Raw genomic sequence first — 22,425 nt, forward strand, 5'->3', positions numbered from 1 at the left:
CCTAGCAGTGACAAAGCATATTTTGTTCTGTGGAGCTCTAAGGATTTATGATGAACAACTTAGTGTCTGACATGCAAATCCTAATTGCAACTGCCATGATGCCAGCTTTAGAACAAATATGATTTCTTGGGCAGGAATGGGAAAAACTATGTAAAGTTGAACAACATCCTAGCTGGGACAGCAGGCAATCTCTGGAGTCACATTTACTTGGGTTCATCTCCTGGTTCTGCCACGTGCTAGCTTGGTGATCCCGGGAAAGTCATATAACCTCTCTGGGCCTCAGCTTTCTCATGTGTAAGGTGGCAAACCCAGTGCTTACCTCGGAAGGTAGTTTAAAGGATGAGTTGAGAGAATACAGAAAAAGGGTTTAGAACATGTTAGTGCTGACATATGTCAAATAAAGACTCAATTAAAACCACTTGTCATTACACCTAGACAGCATATTAAAAAGCAGAGACATCACTTTGCTGATAAACGTCTGTATCGTCAAAGCTATGGTTTTTCCAGTAGTCATCTGTGGATGTGAGAGTTGGACCCTAAAGAAGGATGAGTGCTGAAGAATGGGTGCTTTCAAACTAGTGCTGGAGAAGACTCTTGAGAGTTCCTTGGACTGCAAGGAGATCAAACCAGTCAATCTTAAAGGAAATCAATCCTGAATATTCATTGGAAGAACTGATACTGAAGCTCCAATACTTTGGCCACCTGATGTGAAGAGCTGACTCACTGGAAAAGACCCTAATGCTAGGAAAGACTGAAGGCAAAAGGAGAAGAGGGCAGGAGAGGATGAGATGGTTAGACAGCTTCCCTGACTCAATGGACATGAATTTGAGCACTCTGGGAGATAGTGAAGGACAGGGGGGCCTGAAGTGCTTCAGTCCATGGGGACACAAAGAGTTGGACATGACTGAGCAACTGAATAACAACAATCATTAAACCAAGGAGCTTCATGTAAAAACATGACAAAGCCTGCACGTTCTATAATTCAGTAATTGAGGATTTATTCATTCATTCAGTAATCATTTACTGAGCTCTTGCTATGTGCCAGGCACTGTTCTAGGTGCTGCAAAAGGAGCAGAAAACAAAGCAGATGAAACTCTACTCTTACAGAGTTACCGTTCTAAGATTCACAGCTGGGGTCTCCTTTAGTCTGTGGCATAAAAAATGGTTTTCAGCCAGGGATGATGTGGCCCCCAGTGGATATCTGGCAACATCTGGAGACACTGTGCACTGTCACAATTGTGTGGAAGGTCTACTGACATCTGGTGGGCAGAGGACAGGGATGCTGCTAAATACCCTACAGGGCACACAATGTCCCTTCAACAAAGGATTATCCTGCCCCAAATGACAACAATGCCAAGACCGGGAAACCCTAGCATAAAGGAATCTGAGTAGTTATAAGTCTTTTGTGGGGCCTGGTCCTGGGCCATTGGAGACCACTGAGGTCACTAGGAGAGAACCTAGGAAAGGGAAATGTATGGCGAGGAGGGAGAAAAACAAGACTGCAGGATGCCAGTCTTGCCTGGAATCACCCTTCCCAATGGAGAAAGCATACAAAGTCTAGGGAGTAGGAGGCCCCAATCCCTGGATAAAGTTGGTTCTTTTCATTGGTGACAAGTGACCTTTGGGTTGCTAACCTTGCAAGTAGGACCCAATTTTCTCTTTGGCAGTTAACCTCACACTTAAGGGAGAAGTATTTCTGTTACCACAAGATGAGACACAGGTTTTATCCCCAGGTAGGGAAGATCCCCTAGAGGAGGAAATGGCAACCCACTCCAGTATTCTTGCTGGGATAATCCCATGGACAGAGGAGCCTGGCGGGCTACAGTCCATGGGGCTACAAAGAGCCGGACACCACTTAGCGGCTGAGCATGAGCATGAAGATTTCACATAAGGACCCAGAAACTAACATCAGTTTAGGGAAACATAATCAAAAATGGAGACAAGCCTGTAGTTTCCTCAATCTTCCTAACGAACAAGGCAAAAGATGTTTCTGGTTTAGGAGACAATACAGTTTTAAATAGCAGAGAGATCTGATGGGTTTGAATTCCTGGATCAGTCACTACCAGCCAAGTGACCCTGAGCATCAGAGTGGGATGAGTTTAAGAGCAAGGACTCCAGAGCCAGAGCTTGGTTACTTAATGGCCCTTTGACAAGCAATAGGTCATTTTTGTGCCTCAGTTTTTCCATACATAAAACAGGTACAAATTGTTGTTGCTTAGTCACTCTAAGTCATGTCCAACTCTTTGCAACCCCATGGATTATAGCCCATAGGCCCCTCTGTTCATGGGATTTCCCAGGCAAAAAATACTGGAGTGGGTTGCCATTTCCTTCTCCAGGGGATCTTCCTGACCCAGGGATCAAACCCGTGTCTCCTGCATTGGTGGTAAGCTCTTTACCACTGAGCCACCAGGGAAGCCCCAGATACAGCAGTACCTGCCACATAAGTCATTACAGAAGTTAAATGCATAAATTCAGAAAAGCACTTACAACACTACCTGTCTCCAAGACTATGTCAAAGCTTGCTGGCCTCATCCCCATCATAGTCAATACTATGTGGTGGTAGCAGGTGACTTAACTTTTCTGAATCCCAGTCAGTTTCCTCTTTAGAAAAACAGGCATATTCGTTGTCACTTCATTGGGCTCCAGGTACAGTTATGCATGTGAGGCATCAGGAAAATACTTGACATGTTGTTAGTCTTTGTTGTTATTATTTATTGAAAAGTTTGACAAAGCACGGAAGCTAGTTCCCATCTATTTCTACATGACACTACCTACCTTCATCGAAAAGAAAACTCCATGGCATCAGAACACCACGTGCCTTGAACACCCAGTGTCTTGTGATGTACCCAAGAGGTGACCTCTGACAACCATAATGACGTGCCAAAGATGAGTATAAAGTGTTAGCTCTGGACCCACCTTCCTTTAGAGGATACTATGTTCTTAATGATACACATCACATACTTTAAACAATTTGTAGAGCTGAGACAATATTGGGAATGGAGGTTCTTTATGCCCCCTTTTCCTCCAGCACTTGCTTTGGTGGAAGAGGAGAGGCTGGGGGGAGCTGGGGAGATGGCTCCCCACCTCATTTCTCTCCATCCTCCCAGCCTGACTCCCTATCACAGAAGGTGCAGAGGCCTTGGGGGTGCTTTGCTTGCAGACCTGCCTGTAGCAAGCTCCATCTCAGCTCTCGTGTTAGGGTCTCAGTTCATCAGAGGGTAGAGGGGACAGGGGCTTTTCATAAGTGTGACCCAAAGGTCCAGCAAGGCCAAGTCAACAAAGACACTAAAACAAATTGAGAACCCATGATGTCCCATCACACAGAAGCCACCTGCTCTAACAGTTGTTCTTGCCAAACTCATTAAAACTATATTCAGCATCTTTCATGTTTCCAGCAGCTTAGGATTCCAAGGGAGAAGCAAGCCCATCTACCGCACACAGCCTGGAGTCTGCCACCTAGATCTGAGGTGCATCAAACCAGCAAGAGTGTTACAGACTCTTTCAACCCATGGGGAGGAAGAAAAGATTTCTTTGCCTGGATTCCCTCCAGCTTCATCATAGTCAAGATGGGCCTGGTAGGGGACCTTGAGGATGGTGACATGGGCCAGAAGGATGCTAACCTGTCCTGAGTTGTCAGGTATCATCTGCCACAATAGATGGTCAGTTTCTTGGGTTGGGAAGATCCCCTGGGGAAGGAAACAGTAACTCACTCCAATATTTTTGCCTGGGAAATCCCATGGACAGAGGAGCCTGGTTGGCTACAGTCTGTGGGGTCACAAAGAGCTGGACACGACTGAGCACATACACGCACACATGCTCCTGGCTTCAGAGAAGCTGTCTTTTCCTAAATGATTCTGCCTGAAGTTTCTTTGCCTGCATTTCAGATGACTAGGACATTGCAATGACTGCTGGTGGTGGCACCCCTTGTCATCCCATGTGTTACTCACCCTAATATCCAGCCCAAACAGTATGGACTCATTTTCATTTACAAGATCACTTAAAAACCCATTCCTTGGCCTCAGCAGGCAGAACAAGTTCCACTCTTGCCTGATAGATGGCAGGGGGGTAAGATGCCAAGCACTAATGCTCACACAAACCCATATTGGAAAAAGTCTGAAAAACACTGAGAAATTCATGTGATTTCACTTGCCTTTGCTACATAACTCAGGAATAAATATAAATGAAATATGCAGTGAATATGGCCAGGACCCCAGGCTCGACCTTCTGGGCCCCATATGACTTGCACGGTCAGCCGGCAGCGTTCCAATGAGCATTCCCCACCTGCCAAGTCCATCTGCTACAAGCTCACTGGCAGCCAGGAAGTCACAAATTATAACCTACAGGATTCCTCAAAAGTGCCAGCAGTCTTGGGGAGTAGAGAGGGTGAAGGCATGGAGAGAACATGCCTTGTCTTACATGGGGAGGATGTGCGACTAGGCTCCTATTATAAAAATCAGATTGGCTCAGACTTAGGATCAAAAAAGTTTTGAAAAACCTCAGTCAATTCTGAAGTGCTGGAAGCATGAAATTAACCAGAACCAGAAACTTTACTTAAGGGGTCCTCCAAAGGCATTTTCCAAAGACACTACAAAGATAGTAAATACTAGCCAATCAATAACTAATTTCATTCACGCTGTACTGATCTGTACATAATCTCTTGGTGACCATGCACGGGGATTTTCAGGAAGAATTTTGAAGTCCCATCTCATGACAGCCTACCAGATTAGGAAAAGACAGACAAGTCTCTTATAGCCCATGGATATGACTGGAAAAACCAAGGCATAGGTTCTGGATGAGCTCTGTAACTTGGGGGTGAGCCAAGAGAAGTCTCCAAGATTCACTGCACTTAGTCTCATCCTCTCTACCACATGAAAATTCTCTTTCTCAAAAAAGATAAAAGTCTACTTGAGAAAACAAGAGTACACAGAGGCAGAATGAAGGGGGAAGGGGTTGCCGAAAGACAGGACTCATTTTGCAAGGCAACAGTGTCTAGCATCTCCGCAGACTATTCACACATTCAATTCAGTCCCAAGGTAATTTATGCTTCACCAAAGCGTTTCCCGTGTTATCATAATGCTAGATAAGAGCCATCAGGCCTGAAGTAACAGTCTATTTTAATGTCTAGGGAGAAAAAAAAAAAAAAAGAAAACTTGCATCTATTTATGGAAATTTACAAAGGTGTAAGAAAATGACCCTTTTCCCCATCCTTAACAGATGCAGTAGACAGTAAGCCCTCAACACACACGAAAGATGCTATGAACATTTCCACTTACATAGGCGTAGAAATACAACTATTTCCTTAAAAAACACAAAAATCATGGCAGTAGGTATGTATCCTACTGAGCATAGGTATTTTATGTTATATACAGCTAAACACCTATTTGCATTGGGTACACTGGAGCTTAATTGTTTTATTCTATGCACAGCAAAGCAATCAATTGAATCTAATATTAGCCATTCATCAGATAAAAGATTTTCAGAGAAACAAACTGCTATATTTTCCCCTCAAAGAACAGCAAGTATTTTAAACACATTTCCCAGAGATGTTACGCTGAGGAAAACAGCTTAGAAACGTTACTTTAAACAAATCCGTTCTCTGGCTACCAACAACAAGACAAATTGGAACAAATGCTTGGCTCTGTTCTTTCCAAGCCTCCTTCTGTCCACCTGTCAAAGGCAGTCGTGACCTCACCAACCCAAGAGGCAGCTTTGGAGCCTTGAGAAGAGCCACCCTGCACGGATGCCCTGTGCTCCGCATGCCAGCATCCTCATTAGGGATTATCCGACTCACTCGAAGCTGGGAGAGAGAAGATGGGCTGGCTGCCAAGCGTTCTTTCAACACAGATTCTGAAAGAAGATCCTGCAAAGTGTTGAAAGCCCAGATTTTCAGCAGTTCACTTTCCAGACTTCGTTACGTAGCAACCATGCCCGTTCACAGAGGGTACCAACCAAGGTAATATTTTGTTTAAATGACACACTGCATTAACTCTCTAGGAAAACCCAGGTTTTCTTCATCGACTTACCTGCTGTCAGATATCCTCACTGGAACAAAACATATACTGGTGGATTGGTGAACTTGTTTAATTCATCAAAAATAAAATTTTAACAAAAGTATCTGGAAACGGATCGAACAGTTTCTCAGCAGGGAAAGCAAAAGATGACTCTTCCTTGTAACCATTTGTGCTAATATTATTAAAAGGACATTAACATGCATTTCCTATGTGCATAATGCCCTTTAGTTAAAAGATAACTTATACAGTTGCATGACAGAGGACAAGATGGTTGGATGGCATCACAGACTCGATGGACATGAGTTTGAGCAAGCTCTGGGAGCTGGTGAGGGACAGGCAAGCCTGACATGCTGCAGTCCATGGGGCTGCAAAGAGTCGGACACGACTGAGCAACTGAACACTTGCATTTTGAAAGATACTCATTTCATTCAAATCTTTGATTTGAAAAGGGATAACTCAGTAACAGTAAATACTCATGCGCTTTGAGCCCATTGACTTGCACCAACACAGAAGACTAATTCGGAAGAACAGTCAGGAACCCCCAAGAACTGAGCTTCTGTGAGCCTTCCTGGAGGTACGGTACAAAGAAGCATAAGAAAACCAATCAACCACACTTTGAAATTAACTCAAGAGAGCCCAGCGTTTCCCTTTAGGAATAGGAGAGCACTAGCAGAAGACACTACCAGGCCACCTCTGCAGGAGGTTTCTGTTCCAGCAGAATGCTGCCACATGTCATGAGAACACAAAGCAAAACAAAATAAAAACAAACCCCAAAACACTCAGAGGCTAAATAATGCGAAAGTACTGTATGAAGAAATGGTTACTATATATAAGTAAATGATGCCCCACTGAATGTATATGGGGGTCTTGTTTTCTTTTCAACCATCACATCAGTTTAAATTGACATCAATTTAGAGGGCTATGTGGCCAACCATTAAGCTGAGTTAAAATCTTCAACATTTTATTTTCTGATTATAAAATCATTACACTCTCCCAGTAAAGGTTTTGAAAAATACCAATGGTACACAGAGGAAAAATCAAAACCATCCTTCATCCAGCCACCCACAGACAGCCCCTGGCCTGGGGAGGCACGCGTCTCAGAATATGAGGGAGCTGCTGGTTTTGTGTGTTTTTAGGGATATCAAGAGATCCAAAAGCCATTTCCATTTCCACGGCCTTGTGCATTTTTGTACGAAAAAAAGAAAAAGGAAACAGCCCCCGATTGAATTTAACCATCAGCTAAGTATCACAGTTTCCAAGTTGAGTGTGTAGATCATTGTGGCCCAACCTCCTTAGCGTGCTCAGACCGCACTAGACCCAAGACTCAGATAAAAGCCACTTAACTTTTCCTTGGCTGAGAAAGGGGCGGACGGTGGGAAATAAACCAGCATTGTTCAGCCTGCTTTACCATGGCTTTTGATTCTCAGCAAAATGCCAGTTCTCTGCTATATTTTAAGGCTGGAAGCATCCCTGCTGATAAAAAGTAAAGCCTGACCATGGAGTCTAACTTCTCTTTTTTCTGCCCAGGTGCCAGCAGAGAGCATCTTCCACACACAATGACATAACAAGGGATAAATGACAGAATAACCAGATACCCACCTTGAAAACTGTGCAGCGAGCACCATTCTCAACACCTTCCCACCATGACGTCATGCTACTCTGGTACCAAATTATTGCCCCAATTCCTAAGACTCTTGACAGAGTCCGGAAGTACCAAGTTAAGATATGAGTTGAACATAAACTGCTAATGTTCAAGCTTAACATCTCACACACACACACACACACACACACACACACACACAGCATGCCTACTGCAGGAAGGTAAGGAAGAAATAGAAGCTGACAGAGAGAAGGCATTCCTATGAAACCAGGCTCGCCCGCTCTCTCTCAACACTTAGGAGAAGCCTTTGAAATAACAACAAAACCAGAAAATCCTTCTGGACCACTGGTACCTCATATTTCATCAAGTGACATATTTACACAAGTGACCCTCCTAGGCTGGATTTTTTTTTTTTTTTTGGGTCACATCCAGGATTTCAGCAGTTTAAGTTTGCAATCAAATGATATTAATAATCAGTGACAACTTTTCTTAAAGTGCAATTAGACAAAAAAATCCTGAAAATCCATTCTGCACTTCTAATTCACAGAAAACAAACAGTATGGATTTTTTTTTTTTTGATGCTTCCTCCATCTTTAACCCTTGTATGAGGGTTTCAGAGCTTCATCACTGTCAGTGTCAACACAGACTGTCCTTTTTCCCCCTTCTCCTCCTAACTGCAAAGAGTCCCTTCAAGCAGCAGCTACCTGGAAACCCATCATCTACGACGCCTTCATTTCGCCAGGAGCCCATCACTCAGCCTTTGAGGTCTAAGATTTCCCCCTGGAAAGTGCTCTCAGTGTTTATATTTGCTGGAAATTTAAACTCCCTGCTGAGTACAGCATCTACTGTTGCATTGATATAATTCCACTGCCTGCGCGATCTCAAACGGGGAGAAAATAAAGTCCAGATGCAATCGAGACAAGGGATTTGGCATCCGTGGAGAAAAGTGCAAACCAGTCCAATCCTCTACCCCAAACGCGGCAGCACAGCCTGGCGCTCCCTCTTGGGCAGTCGTTCCAAGGAAAGGAGCCTCTGGAACTGGGGGGAAGCTGTGGCATTCACCCCTGCAAAGGCCTGAGCATGAAAAGTTTGCCCACGGAGCTGTGGGCTGTGTATCATCTAAAGGGCACTTTCTGCTGCCGGGGGGGTACCCGCCGGCTGCGCCTAGCTTGCGCTGGCCGGGGCCGCCGTGACCGTGCGAACCCGTGCACGCTGCGCCCGGGTTTTCCTTAATGACAGCAGACTGCAACTCCCAGCAAGGGAGCAGTACTGGCCACCGCCGGGCGGAAAGGGTTACAAGCCACAATGCAAGGCGGTTTCGCCGCGGGCGTGGGGGGCAACGAGTCCCCGGGCACCTCCGGGTCTGGCTCGCTCGCCTCTCCTCCGCCCCGGGCGCCAGGCGATCCCTACCTTGCGCGCTGTGCTGGTGGTTCTCCATGTTCGCCGCCGCCGAGTCCGCCGCCGCCGAGGCGCTGGCCGCCGCTCCCGGGCCCGGGCCGGGGCCGCCGCCGCCGCTCAGTTCCGCCAGTCTCCGGTTGGTGGCTGTGAGTTCGGCTCGCAGGTTGGTCACCTCCTGGCTGGCCGACTGGACCGCCCCATCGATGCGGAGAGCGAGCTGCTTATTGTCTTCCATCATGCTCAGGATTTTGGCCTGGGGGCGAGAGAGGTGACAAAGAGCTGCATGATGCGCGGCGATTGGGGGGCGCGCGGCCAGGCACGCCCGGCTCTACCTGTTGGGTCCCCCGCGGCCCGGCTTCCCGAGCCCCGACCCCCAGGCACCGGCAGCGCCGGCTCCTCCGGCGCAGGAATGACAGCGGCGCTTCCAGCCGGAGCCGCGGCGGAGCGAGGCGGAGGGTTGGGGAGGGGGGAAGGGGGGAGGAGAAAGAGGAGGAGGAGCAGAGATCGCCGAGACCCCGGCGCGGAGAGCGAGTCGGAGAAGGACACCGCGCGCCGCCCGGCACTCTTTTAATGGAGCCTACCATTCGCCGCGCGCTCGGGAGGGGGCAGGGACCCGGGGCCAGGGCGCTGCCTCGGCCTCCCGCGCCCTCCACCTCCGGGACACACCCCCTCGTGGGGCGGGTGCGGCGGGCGGTGGCCCAGCGTGGGCCGAGGTGGCGCCCCTGGCGAGGGGTGGGGGGCCGCCTTCTCCCAGGCCCGCTCTCGGTCCCCTCCCTGGAGCGGTGGGGCGGCCCCCGCCCTGGCGAACTCGCGCCTAGCGCGGGTGCAGGGACTGGGGAGGAGGTGGGTGCTTGGGCGAGAGGGGTGCTCAGAAGAGGGGCCCGGGAGGGGAGCGGAGATGGAGTTCCGGGGGAGGGGGCTGCTTGCCCGCGCTCTGGAGTGGAGTTCTTGCTTAGCTGTTTCCTTCAAATGCGGCTAGGAATGTTCAGCGGGGAACTGGGCTACTGCCCCGCGTGCCTCTCACTGTCCACCTCCACCCTACTCCAGCCCACTCCACCTGAACCTCCAGCGCCCCAACCTGCGTTGTCCCCCATTCCTCCGAAGAGTCTCCCTTTCCTTCCCCAGGGTGGATCACTGGCGCTGTGGCCTCCCCACCTCCGGGAACTGGTGGGTGCATAGATCGGTGGCCTTAGCCAGTCTTAGGCTTCTTAGCGGGGCTAAATATTGGGGGGCAAAAGGAATTCGGCCAGGAGAGAAGTCTGGAAGGCTCCTTGAGGCTTCCCTCTTCCTCCCCCTGCTAGGAGTGTGGAGTCCCCGCTGCCTCAGTTTACCTCCCTCCTTCCTGGGAGAACAGAGGTAACCTTAAAGTTGATACACCCATCAAGTGCCTCTTTCTCCCGGAGGAGCACAGGCTTTGCATTTTTCACTGGGGCCCTGGATTCCAGCCACCAGACCTTGTTACCATAGCAAGCTTCCTTCCATGCAAATAGGACCGTTTAAAACAGTGTAACCGGAACAACCGAACAAGCTCGCACCACCATTCCAGCTGGTCAACCTCAGGAGGACAGCTCAGAGCCAGTTGCAGGAGCTCAGGGTCTTCTGCAGGCCCTGGAGGTTGCTCACCCTCCGGATTCAACAGCACTTGTTGGAAGCCTACTGTGTGCAAAGTACTCAGGATGCATTGTCATCTCTTTGAAGTAAGGATTATTGTTCCCAATTTGTTCATTCACTAAGTTGCCTCTGACTCTCTGCGTCTCCATGGACTACAACATGCCAGGCTGCCCAGAGTTTGCTCTAATTCATGTTCATTGAGTCCGTGATGCTATCTAACCATCTCATCCTCTGCCGCCCTCTTCTTTTCCCAGTTTAAACATGAGGAAACTGAGGCTCTGGGCAGGGTAAGCAGTTTACCCTAGGGACCCACAGAAATCAGGTGAAAGCTGGACTGGGAGTGAATAGTCATTTGATTCTAGTTAGCCTCACTGTGCCTTGGGTGCCAGGTGTTTCGTTTTGTTTTGCTTCCTTTTATATGGAACCATAAAAACCAGGACAGGGAACCATGGCATACTGCAGTCCGTGGGGTTGAAAAGAGTTGGACAGGACAGAGCAGCTGAACAACAAATAAACTGACTCTTACTCTGTCCCCCTGTGAGTACTAACAAGCTTTTGTAAGAGGGCAGGACAGTGTTAATGGAGCTGTGACAGCAGACTGAAGTTTTTGCTCTGTGCACTCTACTCAGCTGACTGGCCAGCTGGGGCTTGAATGTCTGACCTTAGTCTCATCAGCACAAGTTGTGACCCACTGGACCAACAAAGGAACTTAGACTACTTGGGTTTTGTAAACCAGAATTTAGTTCTTTGAAGTATTTCAGTTTCATTATGGAGAAACCATCAAAAATAGAACTTTGTAGGTCTTCAAAAGGCAGGTGTGTGTTATGTTCAGCCAGTGTGCAAAACAGTTTGGTTCTTTAAACAGTTAAACATAGAACTACTCATAAGACCCAGCAATTCCACTCCTGGATATATACCACAGAGATAAAACAGATATTCAAACAAAAGTTTGCTCACAAATGTTCGGAGAAGCATTATTCACAACAGCTGGAAGGTGAAACCACCCAAATGTTTGTCAACAGATGAATGCATAAACACATTGTGGTATATCCATACAATGGAACATTACTCAGCTATGGAAAGGGATCAAGTACTAACACACACTACAATGTGGCCAAACCTCAATAACATTCTGCTAAGTGGAAGGAAGCCTTTGACTGTATGGATCACAACAAACTGGAAAATTCTTAAAGAGATGGGAATACCAGACCACCTGGTTTGCCTCTTGAGAAATCTGTATGCAGGTCAGGAAGCAACAATTAGAACTAGACATGGAACAACAGACTGGTTCCAGATAGGAAAAGGAGTATGTCAAGGCTGTATATTGTCACCCTGCTTATTTAACTTATATGCAGAGTACATCATGAGAAACACTGGGCTGGAGGAAGCACAAGCTGGAATCAAGATTGCTGGGAGAAATATCAATAACCTCAGATATGCAGATGACACCACTCTTATGGCAGAAAGTGAAGAAGAACTAAAGGGCCTCTTGATGAAAGTGAAAGAGGAGAGTGAAAAAGTTGGCTTAAAGCTCAACATTCAGAAAAATAAGATCATGGCATCCAGTCCCATCACTTCATGGCAAATAGATGGGGAAACAGGAAACAGTGGCTAACTTTATTTTTCTGGGCTGCAAAATCACTGCAGATGGTGATTGCAGCCGTGAAATTAAAAGATGCTTACTCCTTGGAAGGAAAGTTATGACCAACCTAGACAGCATATTAAAAAGCACAGACATTACTTTGTCAGCAAAGGTCCATCTAGTCAAAGCTATGGTTTTTCCAGTGGTCATGTATGGATGTGAGAGTTGGACTATAAAGAAAGCTGAGCACCGAAGAATTGATGCTTTTGAACTATGATGTTGGAGACTCTGGAGAGTCCCTTGGACTGCAAGGAGATCCAACCAGTCTGTTCTAAAGGAGATCAGTCCTGGGTGTTCATTGGAAGGACTGATGCTGAAGCTGAAACTCCAATACTTTGGCCACCTGATGCGAAGAGCTGACTCATTGGAAAAGACCCTGATGCTGCGAAAGATTGAGGGCAGGAGGAGAAGGGGACGACAGAGGATGAGATGGTTGGATGGCATCACAGACTCAATGGACATGGGTTTGGGTGGACTCTGGAAGTTGGTGATGGACAGGGAGGCCTGGTGTGCTGCGGTTCATGGGGTCGCAAAGAGTTGGACACAACTGAGCGACTGAACTGAAGGAAGCCAGACACAGAAATTTACATTTTGTAGGATTTCATTGATATGAAATATCTAGAGTAGTAAAGCTATGAAGACAAAGCAGATTTGTGGTTACCAGGAGTTGTGGGGAGGGAAGAGTGTGCAGAACTACTTAACAGAGACTGAGTTTTATTTCGGAACTAGAGAGAGGTTGTGTTTGCACAACATTGTGAATGGACTAAACGTTATCTAATTGTTCACTTTAAAAAGATTGATTTGAGTCTTCCCTGGTGTTCCAGTGGTTAAGAATCCACCTTGCAATTCAGGGGACGCCGGTTTGATGCCTGGTCTGGGAGGATCCCATATGCCAGGGGGCAACTAAGCCCATGAGCTACAACTACTAAGCCCACTCTCTCTACAGCCCGTGGTCTGTAACAAGAGAAGCCACCACAGTGAGAAGAGTAGCCCCCGCTTGGCCACAACTAGAGAAAGTCCAAGTGCAGCAACGAAGACCCAGTGCAGCCAAAAATAAATAAATTTTTTAAAAGGTTAATGTTGTGTTTTATGAATTCCGCTTCAATAAACAAAAGTATGTATGCAGATACCAAAAAAAGAAAAAAAGAGAAGGGTATCCTGGAAACAAACCTTCTGAGAAAGCAAGAGCAGCTCTTCCTGAAGTGCAAAGGACAGGGGAGCCTGACGTGCTACAGTGCATGGGGTCGCAGAGTCGGACACGACTGAGTAACTGAGCAACAACTTCTTGAGCTGTGTGTATAATACTAGAGTGCATGTGTGTGTGTGCTCACACCTCTGTACAACACTCATCAGAAAGCACAGTAATTGATCTGTTTACGTGTTTCTCTTCTACTTCCCTGAGAGCCCTAGGAGGAGGGTGGTCATTTGTTTACGTGTTATTTCTCTTCCCATCCTTGCCACCTAACCCATAGGAAGCGCTCTGCAAATGAGTGTGTGAGCGGTTTGTACAGTAAACAAACTGACCAAGTGTTACTCATTTTCCACTTCAGTGAGATTATCCCCACGCACCAGAATCTTCAAATCAAGTCAAAACAAAACAAGCCACACCCCAAAATCTAACCAGGAGAAAAGAAAGCAAAGACCCATTCCTTGGGCACCTTCTCAGCTCTCTCTGCCCTCCTCTTCCCCAACTGTGGTACAGCCACTGAACTTGCAAGAAACTCTCCTTAGAAACTCCTGGGGTGCCTCTTAGGATTTTAAAGAATTTTATTTTTTGAGATTTGTTTTCTAAACACGAAAAAAAGGAGCTTTTCCCAGCTGTGTCTCCTTCCGTTCACGCACATGCAAAAGTATCAGAAAACCTGAGGTTAATTACCCTCTAGAATCCGCTTGATTTAAACTGAAAAGCTTACTTAATCTATCTTCCCCACCCCCTCCAGCTTCCACTGGCACTTTTACCTAGGGGATCTCAGGTAACAAAATAGTCACAGAATTCGTGTCCTTTTCCACTTGCCTATCTGTAGGGCAGATATGTATTTACAATTCATTTCTTGGGAGACATATACAACCTGTTGGGTGACGGGCTCCAGACCTGTCATCCATAAAGCACTCTGGGATTCACAACTGTGAGAATTTAACAGTACTGTGTGTTCTGTTTCAAGATTCTCCCTTCTGTATGTTCCTAAAGTAGCCCCCACCTCCCACCCCAGTAAACTGATGTTAAGAACCAAGCTAGAAAAATGTGTTCACTTCATAGGGACCTGATGCTATTTTCCCAGTGTCACCATCAGCCAAACCCCATCCAAGGCTCAGGCAGTGCACCGGCCAGTATGCGCTGAATGTCTGCTCTGAGCAGCATGAGCAAACTATGCCGTGCGCATAGGATGCCTGTCAAAGCTTGCCTGAGCATTTTGGAAAGTCTGTAAAACCATCCCAGCTCAGAGAAAGAAAATTCCTAATAAGAACCAAGACAAAGATAACTCATTGCTGACAGCAGTGTCCTCTTCACTTCCCTTCTTCCATAAATAGAGTGATTTTATAATGTAATGTCCAAACTGGGACACTTTTGAGAGTGAAAGAGGGTGTTATGAATAGTGAAGCTGGGACAAGTGGCATAAATTGGAACTGTCCTAGGAAACCACTGAGCCACCTGGGAAGCCACCCCTGGAAACCTAGTGTGTATATATACAGCGTGGGCCGAGGGTGTGTGTGTGTGTGTGTGTGTGTGTGTGTGTGTGTATAGTTGCCTCACTCTAAAACCAAATGATGTTATTTGATCCTAGAAGGCAACTTTGGGACCTTTTACTCCAATACCCTTGTTATTTACTGCTGCTGCTAAGTCACTTCAGTCGTGTCCGACTCTTTGCGACCCCATCAGGTGGGGCCCACCAGGCTGCCAGGTGCCAGCCCACCAGGCTCCCCTGTCCCTGGGATTCTCCAGGCAGGAACACTGGAGTGGGTTGCCATTTCCTTCTCGAACGCATGAAAGTGAAAAGTGAAAGTGAAGTCGCTCAGTCATGTCCGACTCTTAGCGACCCCATGGACTTCAGCCTACCAGGCTCCTCTGTCCGTGGGGTTTTCCAGGCAAGAGTACTGGAGTGGGGTGACATTGCCTTCTCCATGTTATTTACTGAAGGAGAAACAAAGACTTTGATTCTCCCACACGTTGGTGGTTGATTGCACAAGCTCATCTTCCCATCCTCTGTAACTTCATATCCACAAGAATTGTTGCTTCTGTCATGAAAACCTTTCTCATCTTGGGTCTCCCTAGGAATTCTAGCCACATATAACTTTTCAAAAATCCTTTCACATCTCTCCTCTTATTTTATCTCTGCAGCAACTCCATCAGAAAGAGGAGGTAACTGGGATCTGCATTTGGCAGGTTAAAGAGTTTGTCCTAAGATCATGAAACTGAACTGAAAGGTCCCTGAGACAGCCCCCTTCCTGCATGTCCTTCCTCCTCTTAGGCCCCAGGACTCAGTACATATTTGTCGAGTGAATGAGCTGGGACCAGGACTAGAGCATCCCCACGTGTGGCTTCACATTTTCTCTCCGAGTCAGTCAGCCTCCTGGTTAGTCTGGCTCAGGTCAGGAACTGGAAGCAGCATTCAAATGCTTTCTCTTGCCAGGTTAAGTTCCTACGTGGAACAGGGTGATACAGGGGCGGTCTGAAAAGAAGCCCAGGAGTCAGTGTCCTGAGAAATCTCGATGCTTCTTTGGGTCAATATGTGGCTGCCTATAGGAGCCGGGGAGAAATGTGATCCTGCCACTTTCCCTTGCTGCAAATAGTGTCCCTTACGAGGCTGTAAGAGGCACACCTCTGGGCTTCAGGCTGGTTTCAGTATTTCTTAAAGTGAGGCTGCAGATGGCTTGATGTGGAGTTCCCAGACAATGCTTGTAGATCCTGAGCCCTAATCCAGATCTAGAAGAATCTCTCGGGGAGGCTCTGGGCATCTGCATTGGCAACAAACTTCTCAGGAGTAGCTGGTGCGCAGTGAAGTCTGATCCTCACTGCCCGATCCTGACTCACTGCACTAGGCACCCAGCACCGGTGCTCATAAAGCTCACGCACACGTGTCAAGTACATAAATTCCAGGAAGCCCTGAGCCACAGAAATGACGACAAGGACTCCCTGCTCTTTCTCTTCTCCATGCTGTCTGTCCTGTGTCTTCCCAGCCCCCTCCACCCGAGAGTCCCCAAGGAATTACCCTCCCTCTCTGCAGATGGATGCTCTGTTTATTCAAATTGTCACATATGAATCCTGGCCAATCTAGGAAATGTATCTCTTGTTCATTTACATGGTTTACTTTGGCTGAGTGGGTTTTAACATGTGCTCTGGGGAAAAGGGCGAAGCATCTCAGAAAGAGGCAATCAGGTCTCTGCGCTCTGGGTGAGAGGACCAGGAGCGGGGCAGAGTCAAGGACATAGAGACGAGTAACCAGGTGGGGAACCCCAATGGCTAAGTTATATTCCCTTCTCAGCAATGCCCCACCCACTTACCACTATGAGTAGCCCTCAAAACCAGTTATGAAATGAAGGGATATAAAGAAAGAGAAACCAGGAGGGAAATAGGGGAGAGGATTGTGGGGCATCGGGAAACAGCCTACAGCTTTCAGATGGGGATGTATGTTTCCAGGTGTCCATTAATATATAGGTGTATTTATACATATCGATGGGCTTCCCAGGTGGCTCAGTGGGTAAAGAACGGCAGGAGATTCGGGTTCAAGCCCCGGATTGGGAAGATCCCCTGGAGAAAGGAATGGCAACCCACTGCAGTATGCTTGCTCGGCTAATCCCACGGTCAGAGGAGCCTGGAGGTCTCCAGTCCTTAGGGTTGCAAAGAATTGGACATGACTAAAGCGACTGAGCATACATACAGACATAAACAAAGATAAATATGTACAGTATACACACAAGCACAGTTACTAATGTGAAGATTGCCATTCTCCTCTTCCTAAAGAATTTCTCATCAAATATCATATATTAATGCAAACATATGGGATCTAGAAAGGTGGTACTGATGAACCTGTTTGCAGGGCAGCAATGGAAGACACAGACATAGAGAACAGACTTGCAAATACAGTTGAGGAAGAAGGGGGTGGGACAAATTGAGAGAATAGCATGGAAACATATCCATTACCACATGTAAAATAGATAGCCAGTGGGAATTTGAGAGGTAGGGAGCTCGAACCAGTGCTCTCTGACCACCTGGGAGGGGCATGGGCTGGGAGGTGGGAGGGAGGTTCAGCAGGGAGGGGACAAATGTGGACTTATGGCTGTTTCATGTTGATGTACAGCAGAAACCAACACAATACTGTAAAACAGTTATCCTCCAATCAAAAATAAATTTTACAAAAGCTCAGAAAGTTGGTCATGTGCATCCTTTCTGTGTACATACTTAACCAACCAGGTCACTTCTGTGCATTTGTCATTTGCAAAAAGTCCTTTAATAATCAGAAGCTGCTACCTATGAAACAGATAAATATTAACCGTACATAGTAACCATAGTCTAAAACACACAAGCATATATACTTAGACCATCTATTTTTGAAAGAAGTGCATTTCCCTCCCCCCCAACCCCCGTTGAAGGTTTCTTGGATATTTAAAAAAATTTTTTTCTCCTTTTTATTTTTTTATTGAAGGATAATTGCTTTACAGAATTTTGTTGTTGTTTTCTTGGGTTTTTGATGTGTTTCTTACTTGGTTTGGTGTGGGGCCTACAAGAGAATGTGCCTGACGGTCTGTTCTCTTGGCTCTGTCATAGCCTCAATGGACAAATAGAGACAGCCGAGCAAAATACAGAAGGGAACAACAGAGGATGAGACAGTTGGGTGGCATCACCAACTCGATGGACATTTCCCCTATGATCCATGAACACAGTCTTATCCCAGTGCACACTGTTGCGCTGAGGGACCGCCTGCGTCCCTTTGAACCCCATGACCTTCATCCTCTGCAAAGGCACTGATCTGATGGAGAGGCAGGAGAGTGGTCAGTGCATTAGCCTCTGGGCCCCAGGGACCCATTCGGTAAATTAGTTCTTTTGGTTTATGAAATGGTACCCCCGTGGCTTGAAATACTTTACAGATCTACCCTAAATGGGTAATTTATTCTTTTATCACTGATGGTATTAATCGTGTGATCTCTAGCCTATAAAAGTTGTTTTCTGTGGGTAGGGGGAGGAAGGGGACAATGATTTTTTTTTTTTCAACAGAAGTGCATTAGACTTGGTGAGGAGCAGAGCAGAATTTTTCAAGAATGAAATTTCTAGGACTTCTTTCTCCCCATATCGTGTCCTCTCTCTCATTTAACAAAATGATATCTTTAGCAGAGAGTTTTCCTGCTCATTTCTTCTTTTACCCCTACCCCTCACCCAGACTCGTGTGAGCTTCTGCATCCTTCTTAGTTCTTTTTTTTTCTCACTCCCAGGAGAAGTTACACGCTAAGTCTCCGCTAAGGACCAGTGCTTCCTCTTCCAGGCAGGAAAGAAGATGACCCTCAGTCAAGGCCGCAGAGGAGACACTATATTAGACACCAACCAACCAAAGGAATTAAGACCCTAAAGCCCCTCGACAACTTATTTTTATAGAAGATTCTCAGATTTGGCAATGTGCACGATCCTTTTTTAGGAATTGGAAGTAGTGAGGGTAGGAAAGAGCCTTGGAATCTGCCCCTTGAGCCCACACTCAGCCTTCTCAGCACTGAAGTGTGCTGGGAAACATATGGGTGTGTTGGTGCTCAGCCGCTTCAGTTGTGTCTGACTCTTTGTGATGCTGTGAAGTGCAGCCCGCCAGGCTCCTCTGTCATGGGATTCTCCAGGCAAGAACATTGCAGTGGGTTGCCATGCCCTCCTCAGGGGATCTTCCCAACCCAGGGATCAAACCCATGTCTCTCACGTCTCCTGCACTGGCAGTGGGTTCCTTACCACTAGAGCCATCCGGGAAGGCCCCCTTGGAAAAATATGTATTAGCCAAAGAGAATAGGCTGTTCAATTCAGCATGCCATGGAGGCCTGTGACCATCTGCCCTGATATTAGGATTATCTATCTGGTTGTAAACATAACTAGAAGACGGCTATCTTATCCAACATTCGACTCATTGACTAATGTGTGCCCAGCCAGTAAACTGTGAAGTTGCTGTATTTATCTTAATTGACTGCCCTTTTGTATTTTTTTACCTGCCTTATTTGATGCTGGCGAGATGTAAAACAATTTCTAATCCAATATTTGGAACCACAAGGCTGTGTTATTAGGCACGTGTGCAGTTCAAGAGGGAACTGTATTTGCTCAGAGCAATATCAGTTACGGTGCTTTCCAACCGCACCCCCAGCCATGTTGGTAGTAAAACGGTACTCTGACACCTTTCCCCAGGAACAGCTAGCTACCAGTGTTTGTTCCTTTGTTTGAAAAACAAACAAAAGAATAGGTGGTTTGGTTTTAAAAGGGATGAGTGGAGATGGGAAAACAAGTACCGAGGGGAGGGACTCACTCTTTCTCTTTGCCAAGTGCTCCCTGGTATCCTGTCTGCACGTCCATAGCCCTGGACCCTCCATCCAGCACACTGGTTCCATCCCTATCCCCTCAAAACATAGGGATTCTATCTACAGGCATCCATCTGCTCAGGCTCTGAAACAGCTGTCCTCAATCAAAGAGATGAGACTGTCTGGAAAATAGAAACAGAGCTGCGTTCCTCCCCCAGCCCATGAGGAGCCCCCAGGGAGTCCTGCAGAAAAGTCACTTAACCCTGGGAGTCTGATAGCTTTGAGGAAGCGTGGTGAGCCTGAGTCCCCTAGGCAGCTTTTGGGAGGACAAGACAGACAGATCTAGGTTCTCATCCTGTCATTCATTAGGAGGCATCAAATCAAAGTGTGAACTTCAATGCCTCCTAAAAGATGGACCAGTCCAGGGCCCTGGCTAGCCCACAGAAGACCTCGGTGCAAATTAGAAAAGATGGGTCCCTTCTTATAGATGAGTAACAGCCTTGATTAGAGGCACAGAACCAGAGAATGGAGCCCAGGCACTCTTGTGTGTTAGTTCCCTTTGGAAACTTAACAGGAAGTGATCACCAGTTGGATTTTCAACCTAAACCAGAGGGTTTCTGTGATGGAAGAAGTGTTTGTTTTTTATTTTAAGATTTTTTTCTATTATTATTGCCTTAGTTCCAAGAAACAAATACTTTTACAAATCTATGTACACTTTTATACGAACAACAGTGAATGAAGAGTTTTCATTAAATATCAGCAATAGTATAAACCCTTTCTTCTTGAAAGTGTTCTAAAAAGAAGAGACTAAATATTCATCAGAAAAACTGATGCTGAAGCTGAAGCTCCAATCCTTTGGACATCTCATGGGAAGAGCTGACTCATTGGAAAAGACCTTGATGCTGGGAAAGACTGAAGGCCAAAGGAGAAGTGGGTGGCAGAGAATGAGATGGTTAGATAGCATCACCAACTCAATGGACATGAATTTGAGCAAACTCTGGGAGATAGTGGAGGACAGAGGAGCCTGGTGTGCTGCGGTCCGGGGGACACAAAGAGTCGGGCACAACTGAGCGACTAAAGAACAACAAAGAGGAGCTGGTAGATTCAGAATCCAGTTTTGCCTGAAGGTGTGCATGGAAGAGGTGCTAGATAATGACAATAATGCTAGTGAGCTCTTAACCTCATCACTAAGCACTTAACTTATTATTGACCTGGAGATTTTTGTAGAAACAAGGAAATTCTTATTTTGGGTGGTCCCAAATTAATTCTGTTATTTCACTAACACTTTGTGGGCTATTATATTCAAAAGTTACACCTGACACACCTGTAAAGTTTTCTGATTTTCATGAAATGTTGTCTTCAATCCACTCATTTGTAGAAGAAAGGAGCATTCTCTAGCACCTTGCGTTTTATCTTCACCTTTCGTATCAGAATCAATCACTAAGGTTTTACGTCTTTCTGCTGTCTGAATCAGAACTATATTTTGAAGATCCTTTGAGACACTAGTATATATGTCACTTGGACAAGCAGAGAAAGTATATGAATAAAATTCACTGATAATTCTTTTTCATGCAAAATTTCACAATGCATCATTTTTTAAAATTTTATGTTTATAATATACACAGGGTTGGAACAAAAATCTGACAAAGCAAAACGTGAATGATAACAATCATAAGTTGTATTATGAACCCTTGATTGGTATTAAGCTGTAACAACTTCACATGGTGATGTTAATTGTATCATTCTCTGTAAACATGTTGATACAACTCTGGTCAACAATGTGGGGTAGCAAACGATATATTAATGCATCTCTAGTCAATAATGTGTTTTTAACCTATGTCCTTTACAACAACCCTCTGGGGAAGGTGCTACTATGATTATCCCCATTTTACAGATAATAAAACTGAGGCTCAGGGAGATAAAGTCACCAAAGCTCAGACAACTTGCGAGTGGCATAACCAGGACTCATTTCAATGGGATGTCAGTGGATTCCACTTTACTAGTATTTTGTATCACCTCCTTTTATGCCAACTTGCCATTTGCACTGTTGAAGTGAAAAGCATAGTAGAGATGGAATTTATGTACAGTGCTGAACTGAGGATGGCAATGGATCAATAAACCCTTTTTCTGGAGAGATGGGAGGAAGGGGAATAATGACTATGAGTACTGTCATCTGTCATCTGCGCCAGGAATTCCTAGTTTTACCATTGGGAGGAAATTCCAACAACCACGATCAGTCCTAGGATGCTCATGGCTTCAGCAGCTTTGACTTCCTTCCTGCATATCTTTGCCACTTTCATTATCAGCAAGTGAGAAAAGAACATTCCCCAGTTGATGGACAGATTTTAGATCGGGAGAGGACCACAGAGTTCATAGGTCAAACACACCTTCTTTACAGATGAAGAAACTGAGAGCCGAGAGATAGTGTGACTTGCCCAGATGACCCAGCCATGGGGCAGCAATCCTATTATTCCTGTTTGTTTATGTTTTTATAAATGAGTACATGGCCACGGGAGATGTTCAGTAAACATTTATTGAACTGAAATAAATTGTGACATTTGATGTATGCATCTGAGGGATGTATCAAAAAAAAAAAAAAAAAAACCCCAACCAGCTCTATTTCTGATCGTTCTGTTGTGAAAAGCTTCCAAACTCAATATGGGGTGAAAGTGGCTCTGAAGCATCTC

At 46.1% G+C, this 22,425-nt stretch overlaps 1 protein-coding gene across 1 annotated transcript in view; it reads right to left on the reverse strand.

The window, feature by feature from the left end:
• The window catches only part of KAZN (kazrin, periplakin interacting protein), a 462,055-nt gene extending 452,808 nt beyond the window's left edge, over window positions 1–9,247 (reverse strand). Inside the window, exon 1 of the mRNA XM_068985854.1 lies at window positions 9,022–9,247. Within this exon, the coding sequence (XP_068841955.1) occupies window positions 9,022–9,247 (226 nt within the window). The remainder of the gene's footprint in view (window positions 1–9,021) is intronic.
• Between the last annotated feature and the right edge of the window lie 13,178 nt (window positions 9,248–22,425).

This window comes from Capricornis sumatraensis, chromosome 14 (assembly GCF_032405125.1).
Source record: "Capricornis sumatraensis isolate serow.1 chromosome 14, serow.2, whole genome shotgun sequence".
NCBI lineage: Eukaryota > Metazoa > Chordata > Mammalia > Artiodactyla > Bovidae > Capricornis > Capricornis sumatraensis.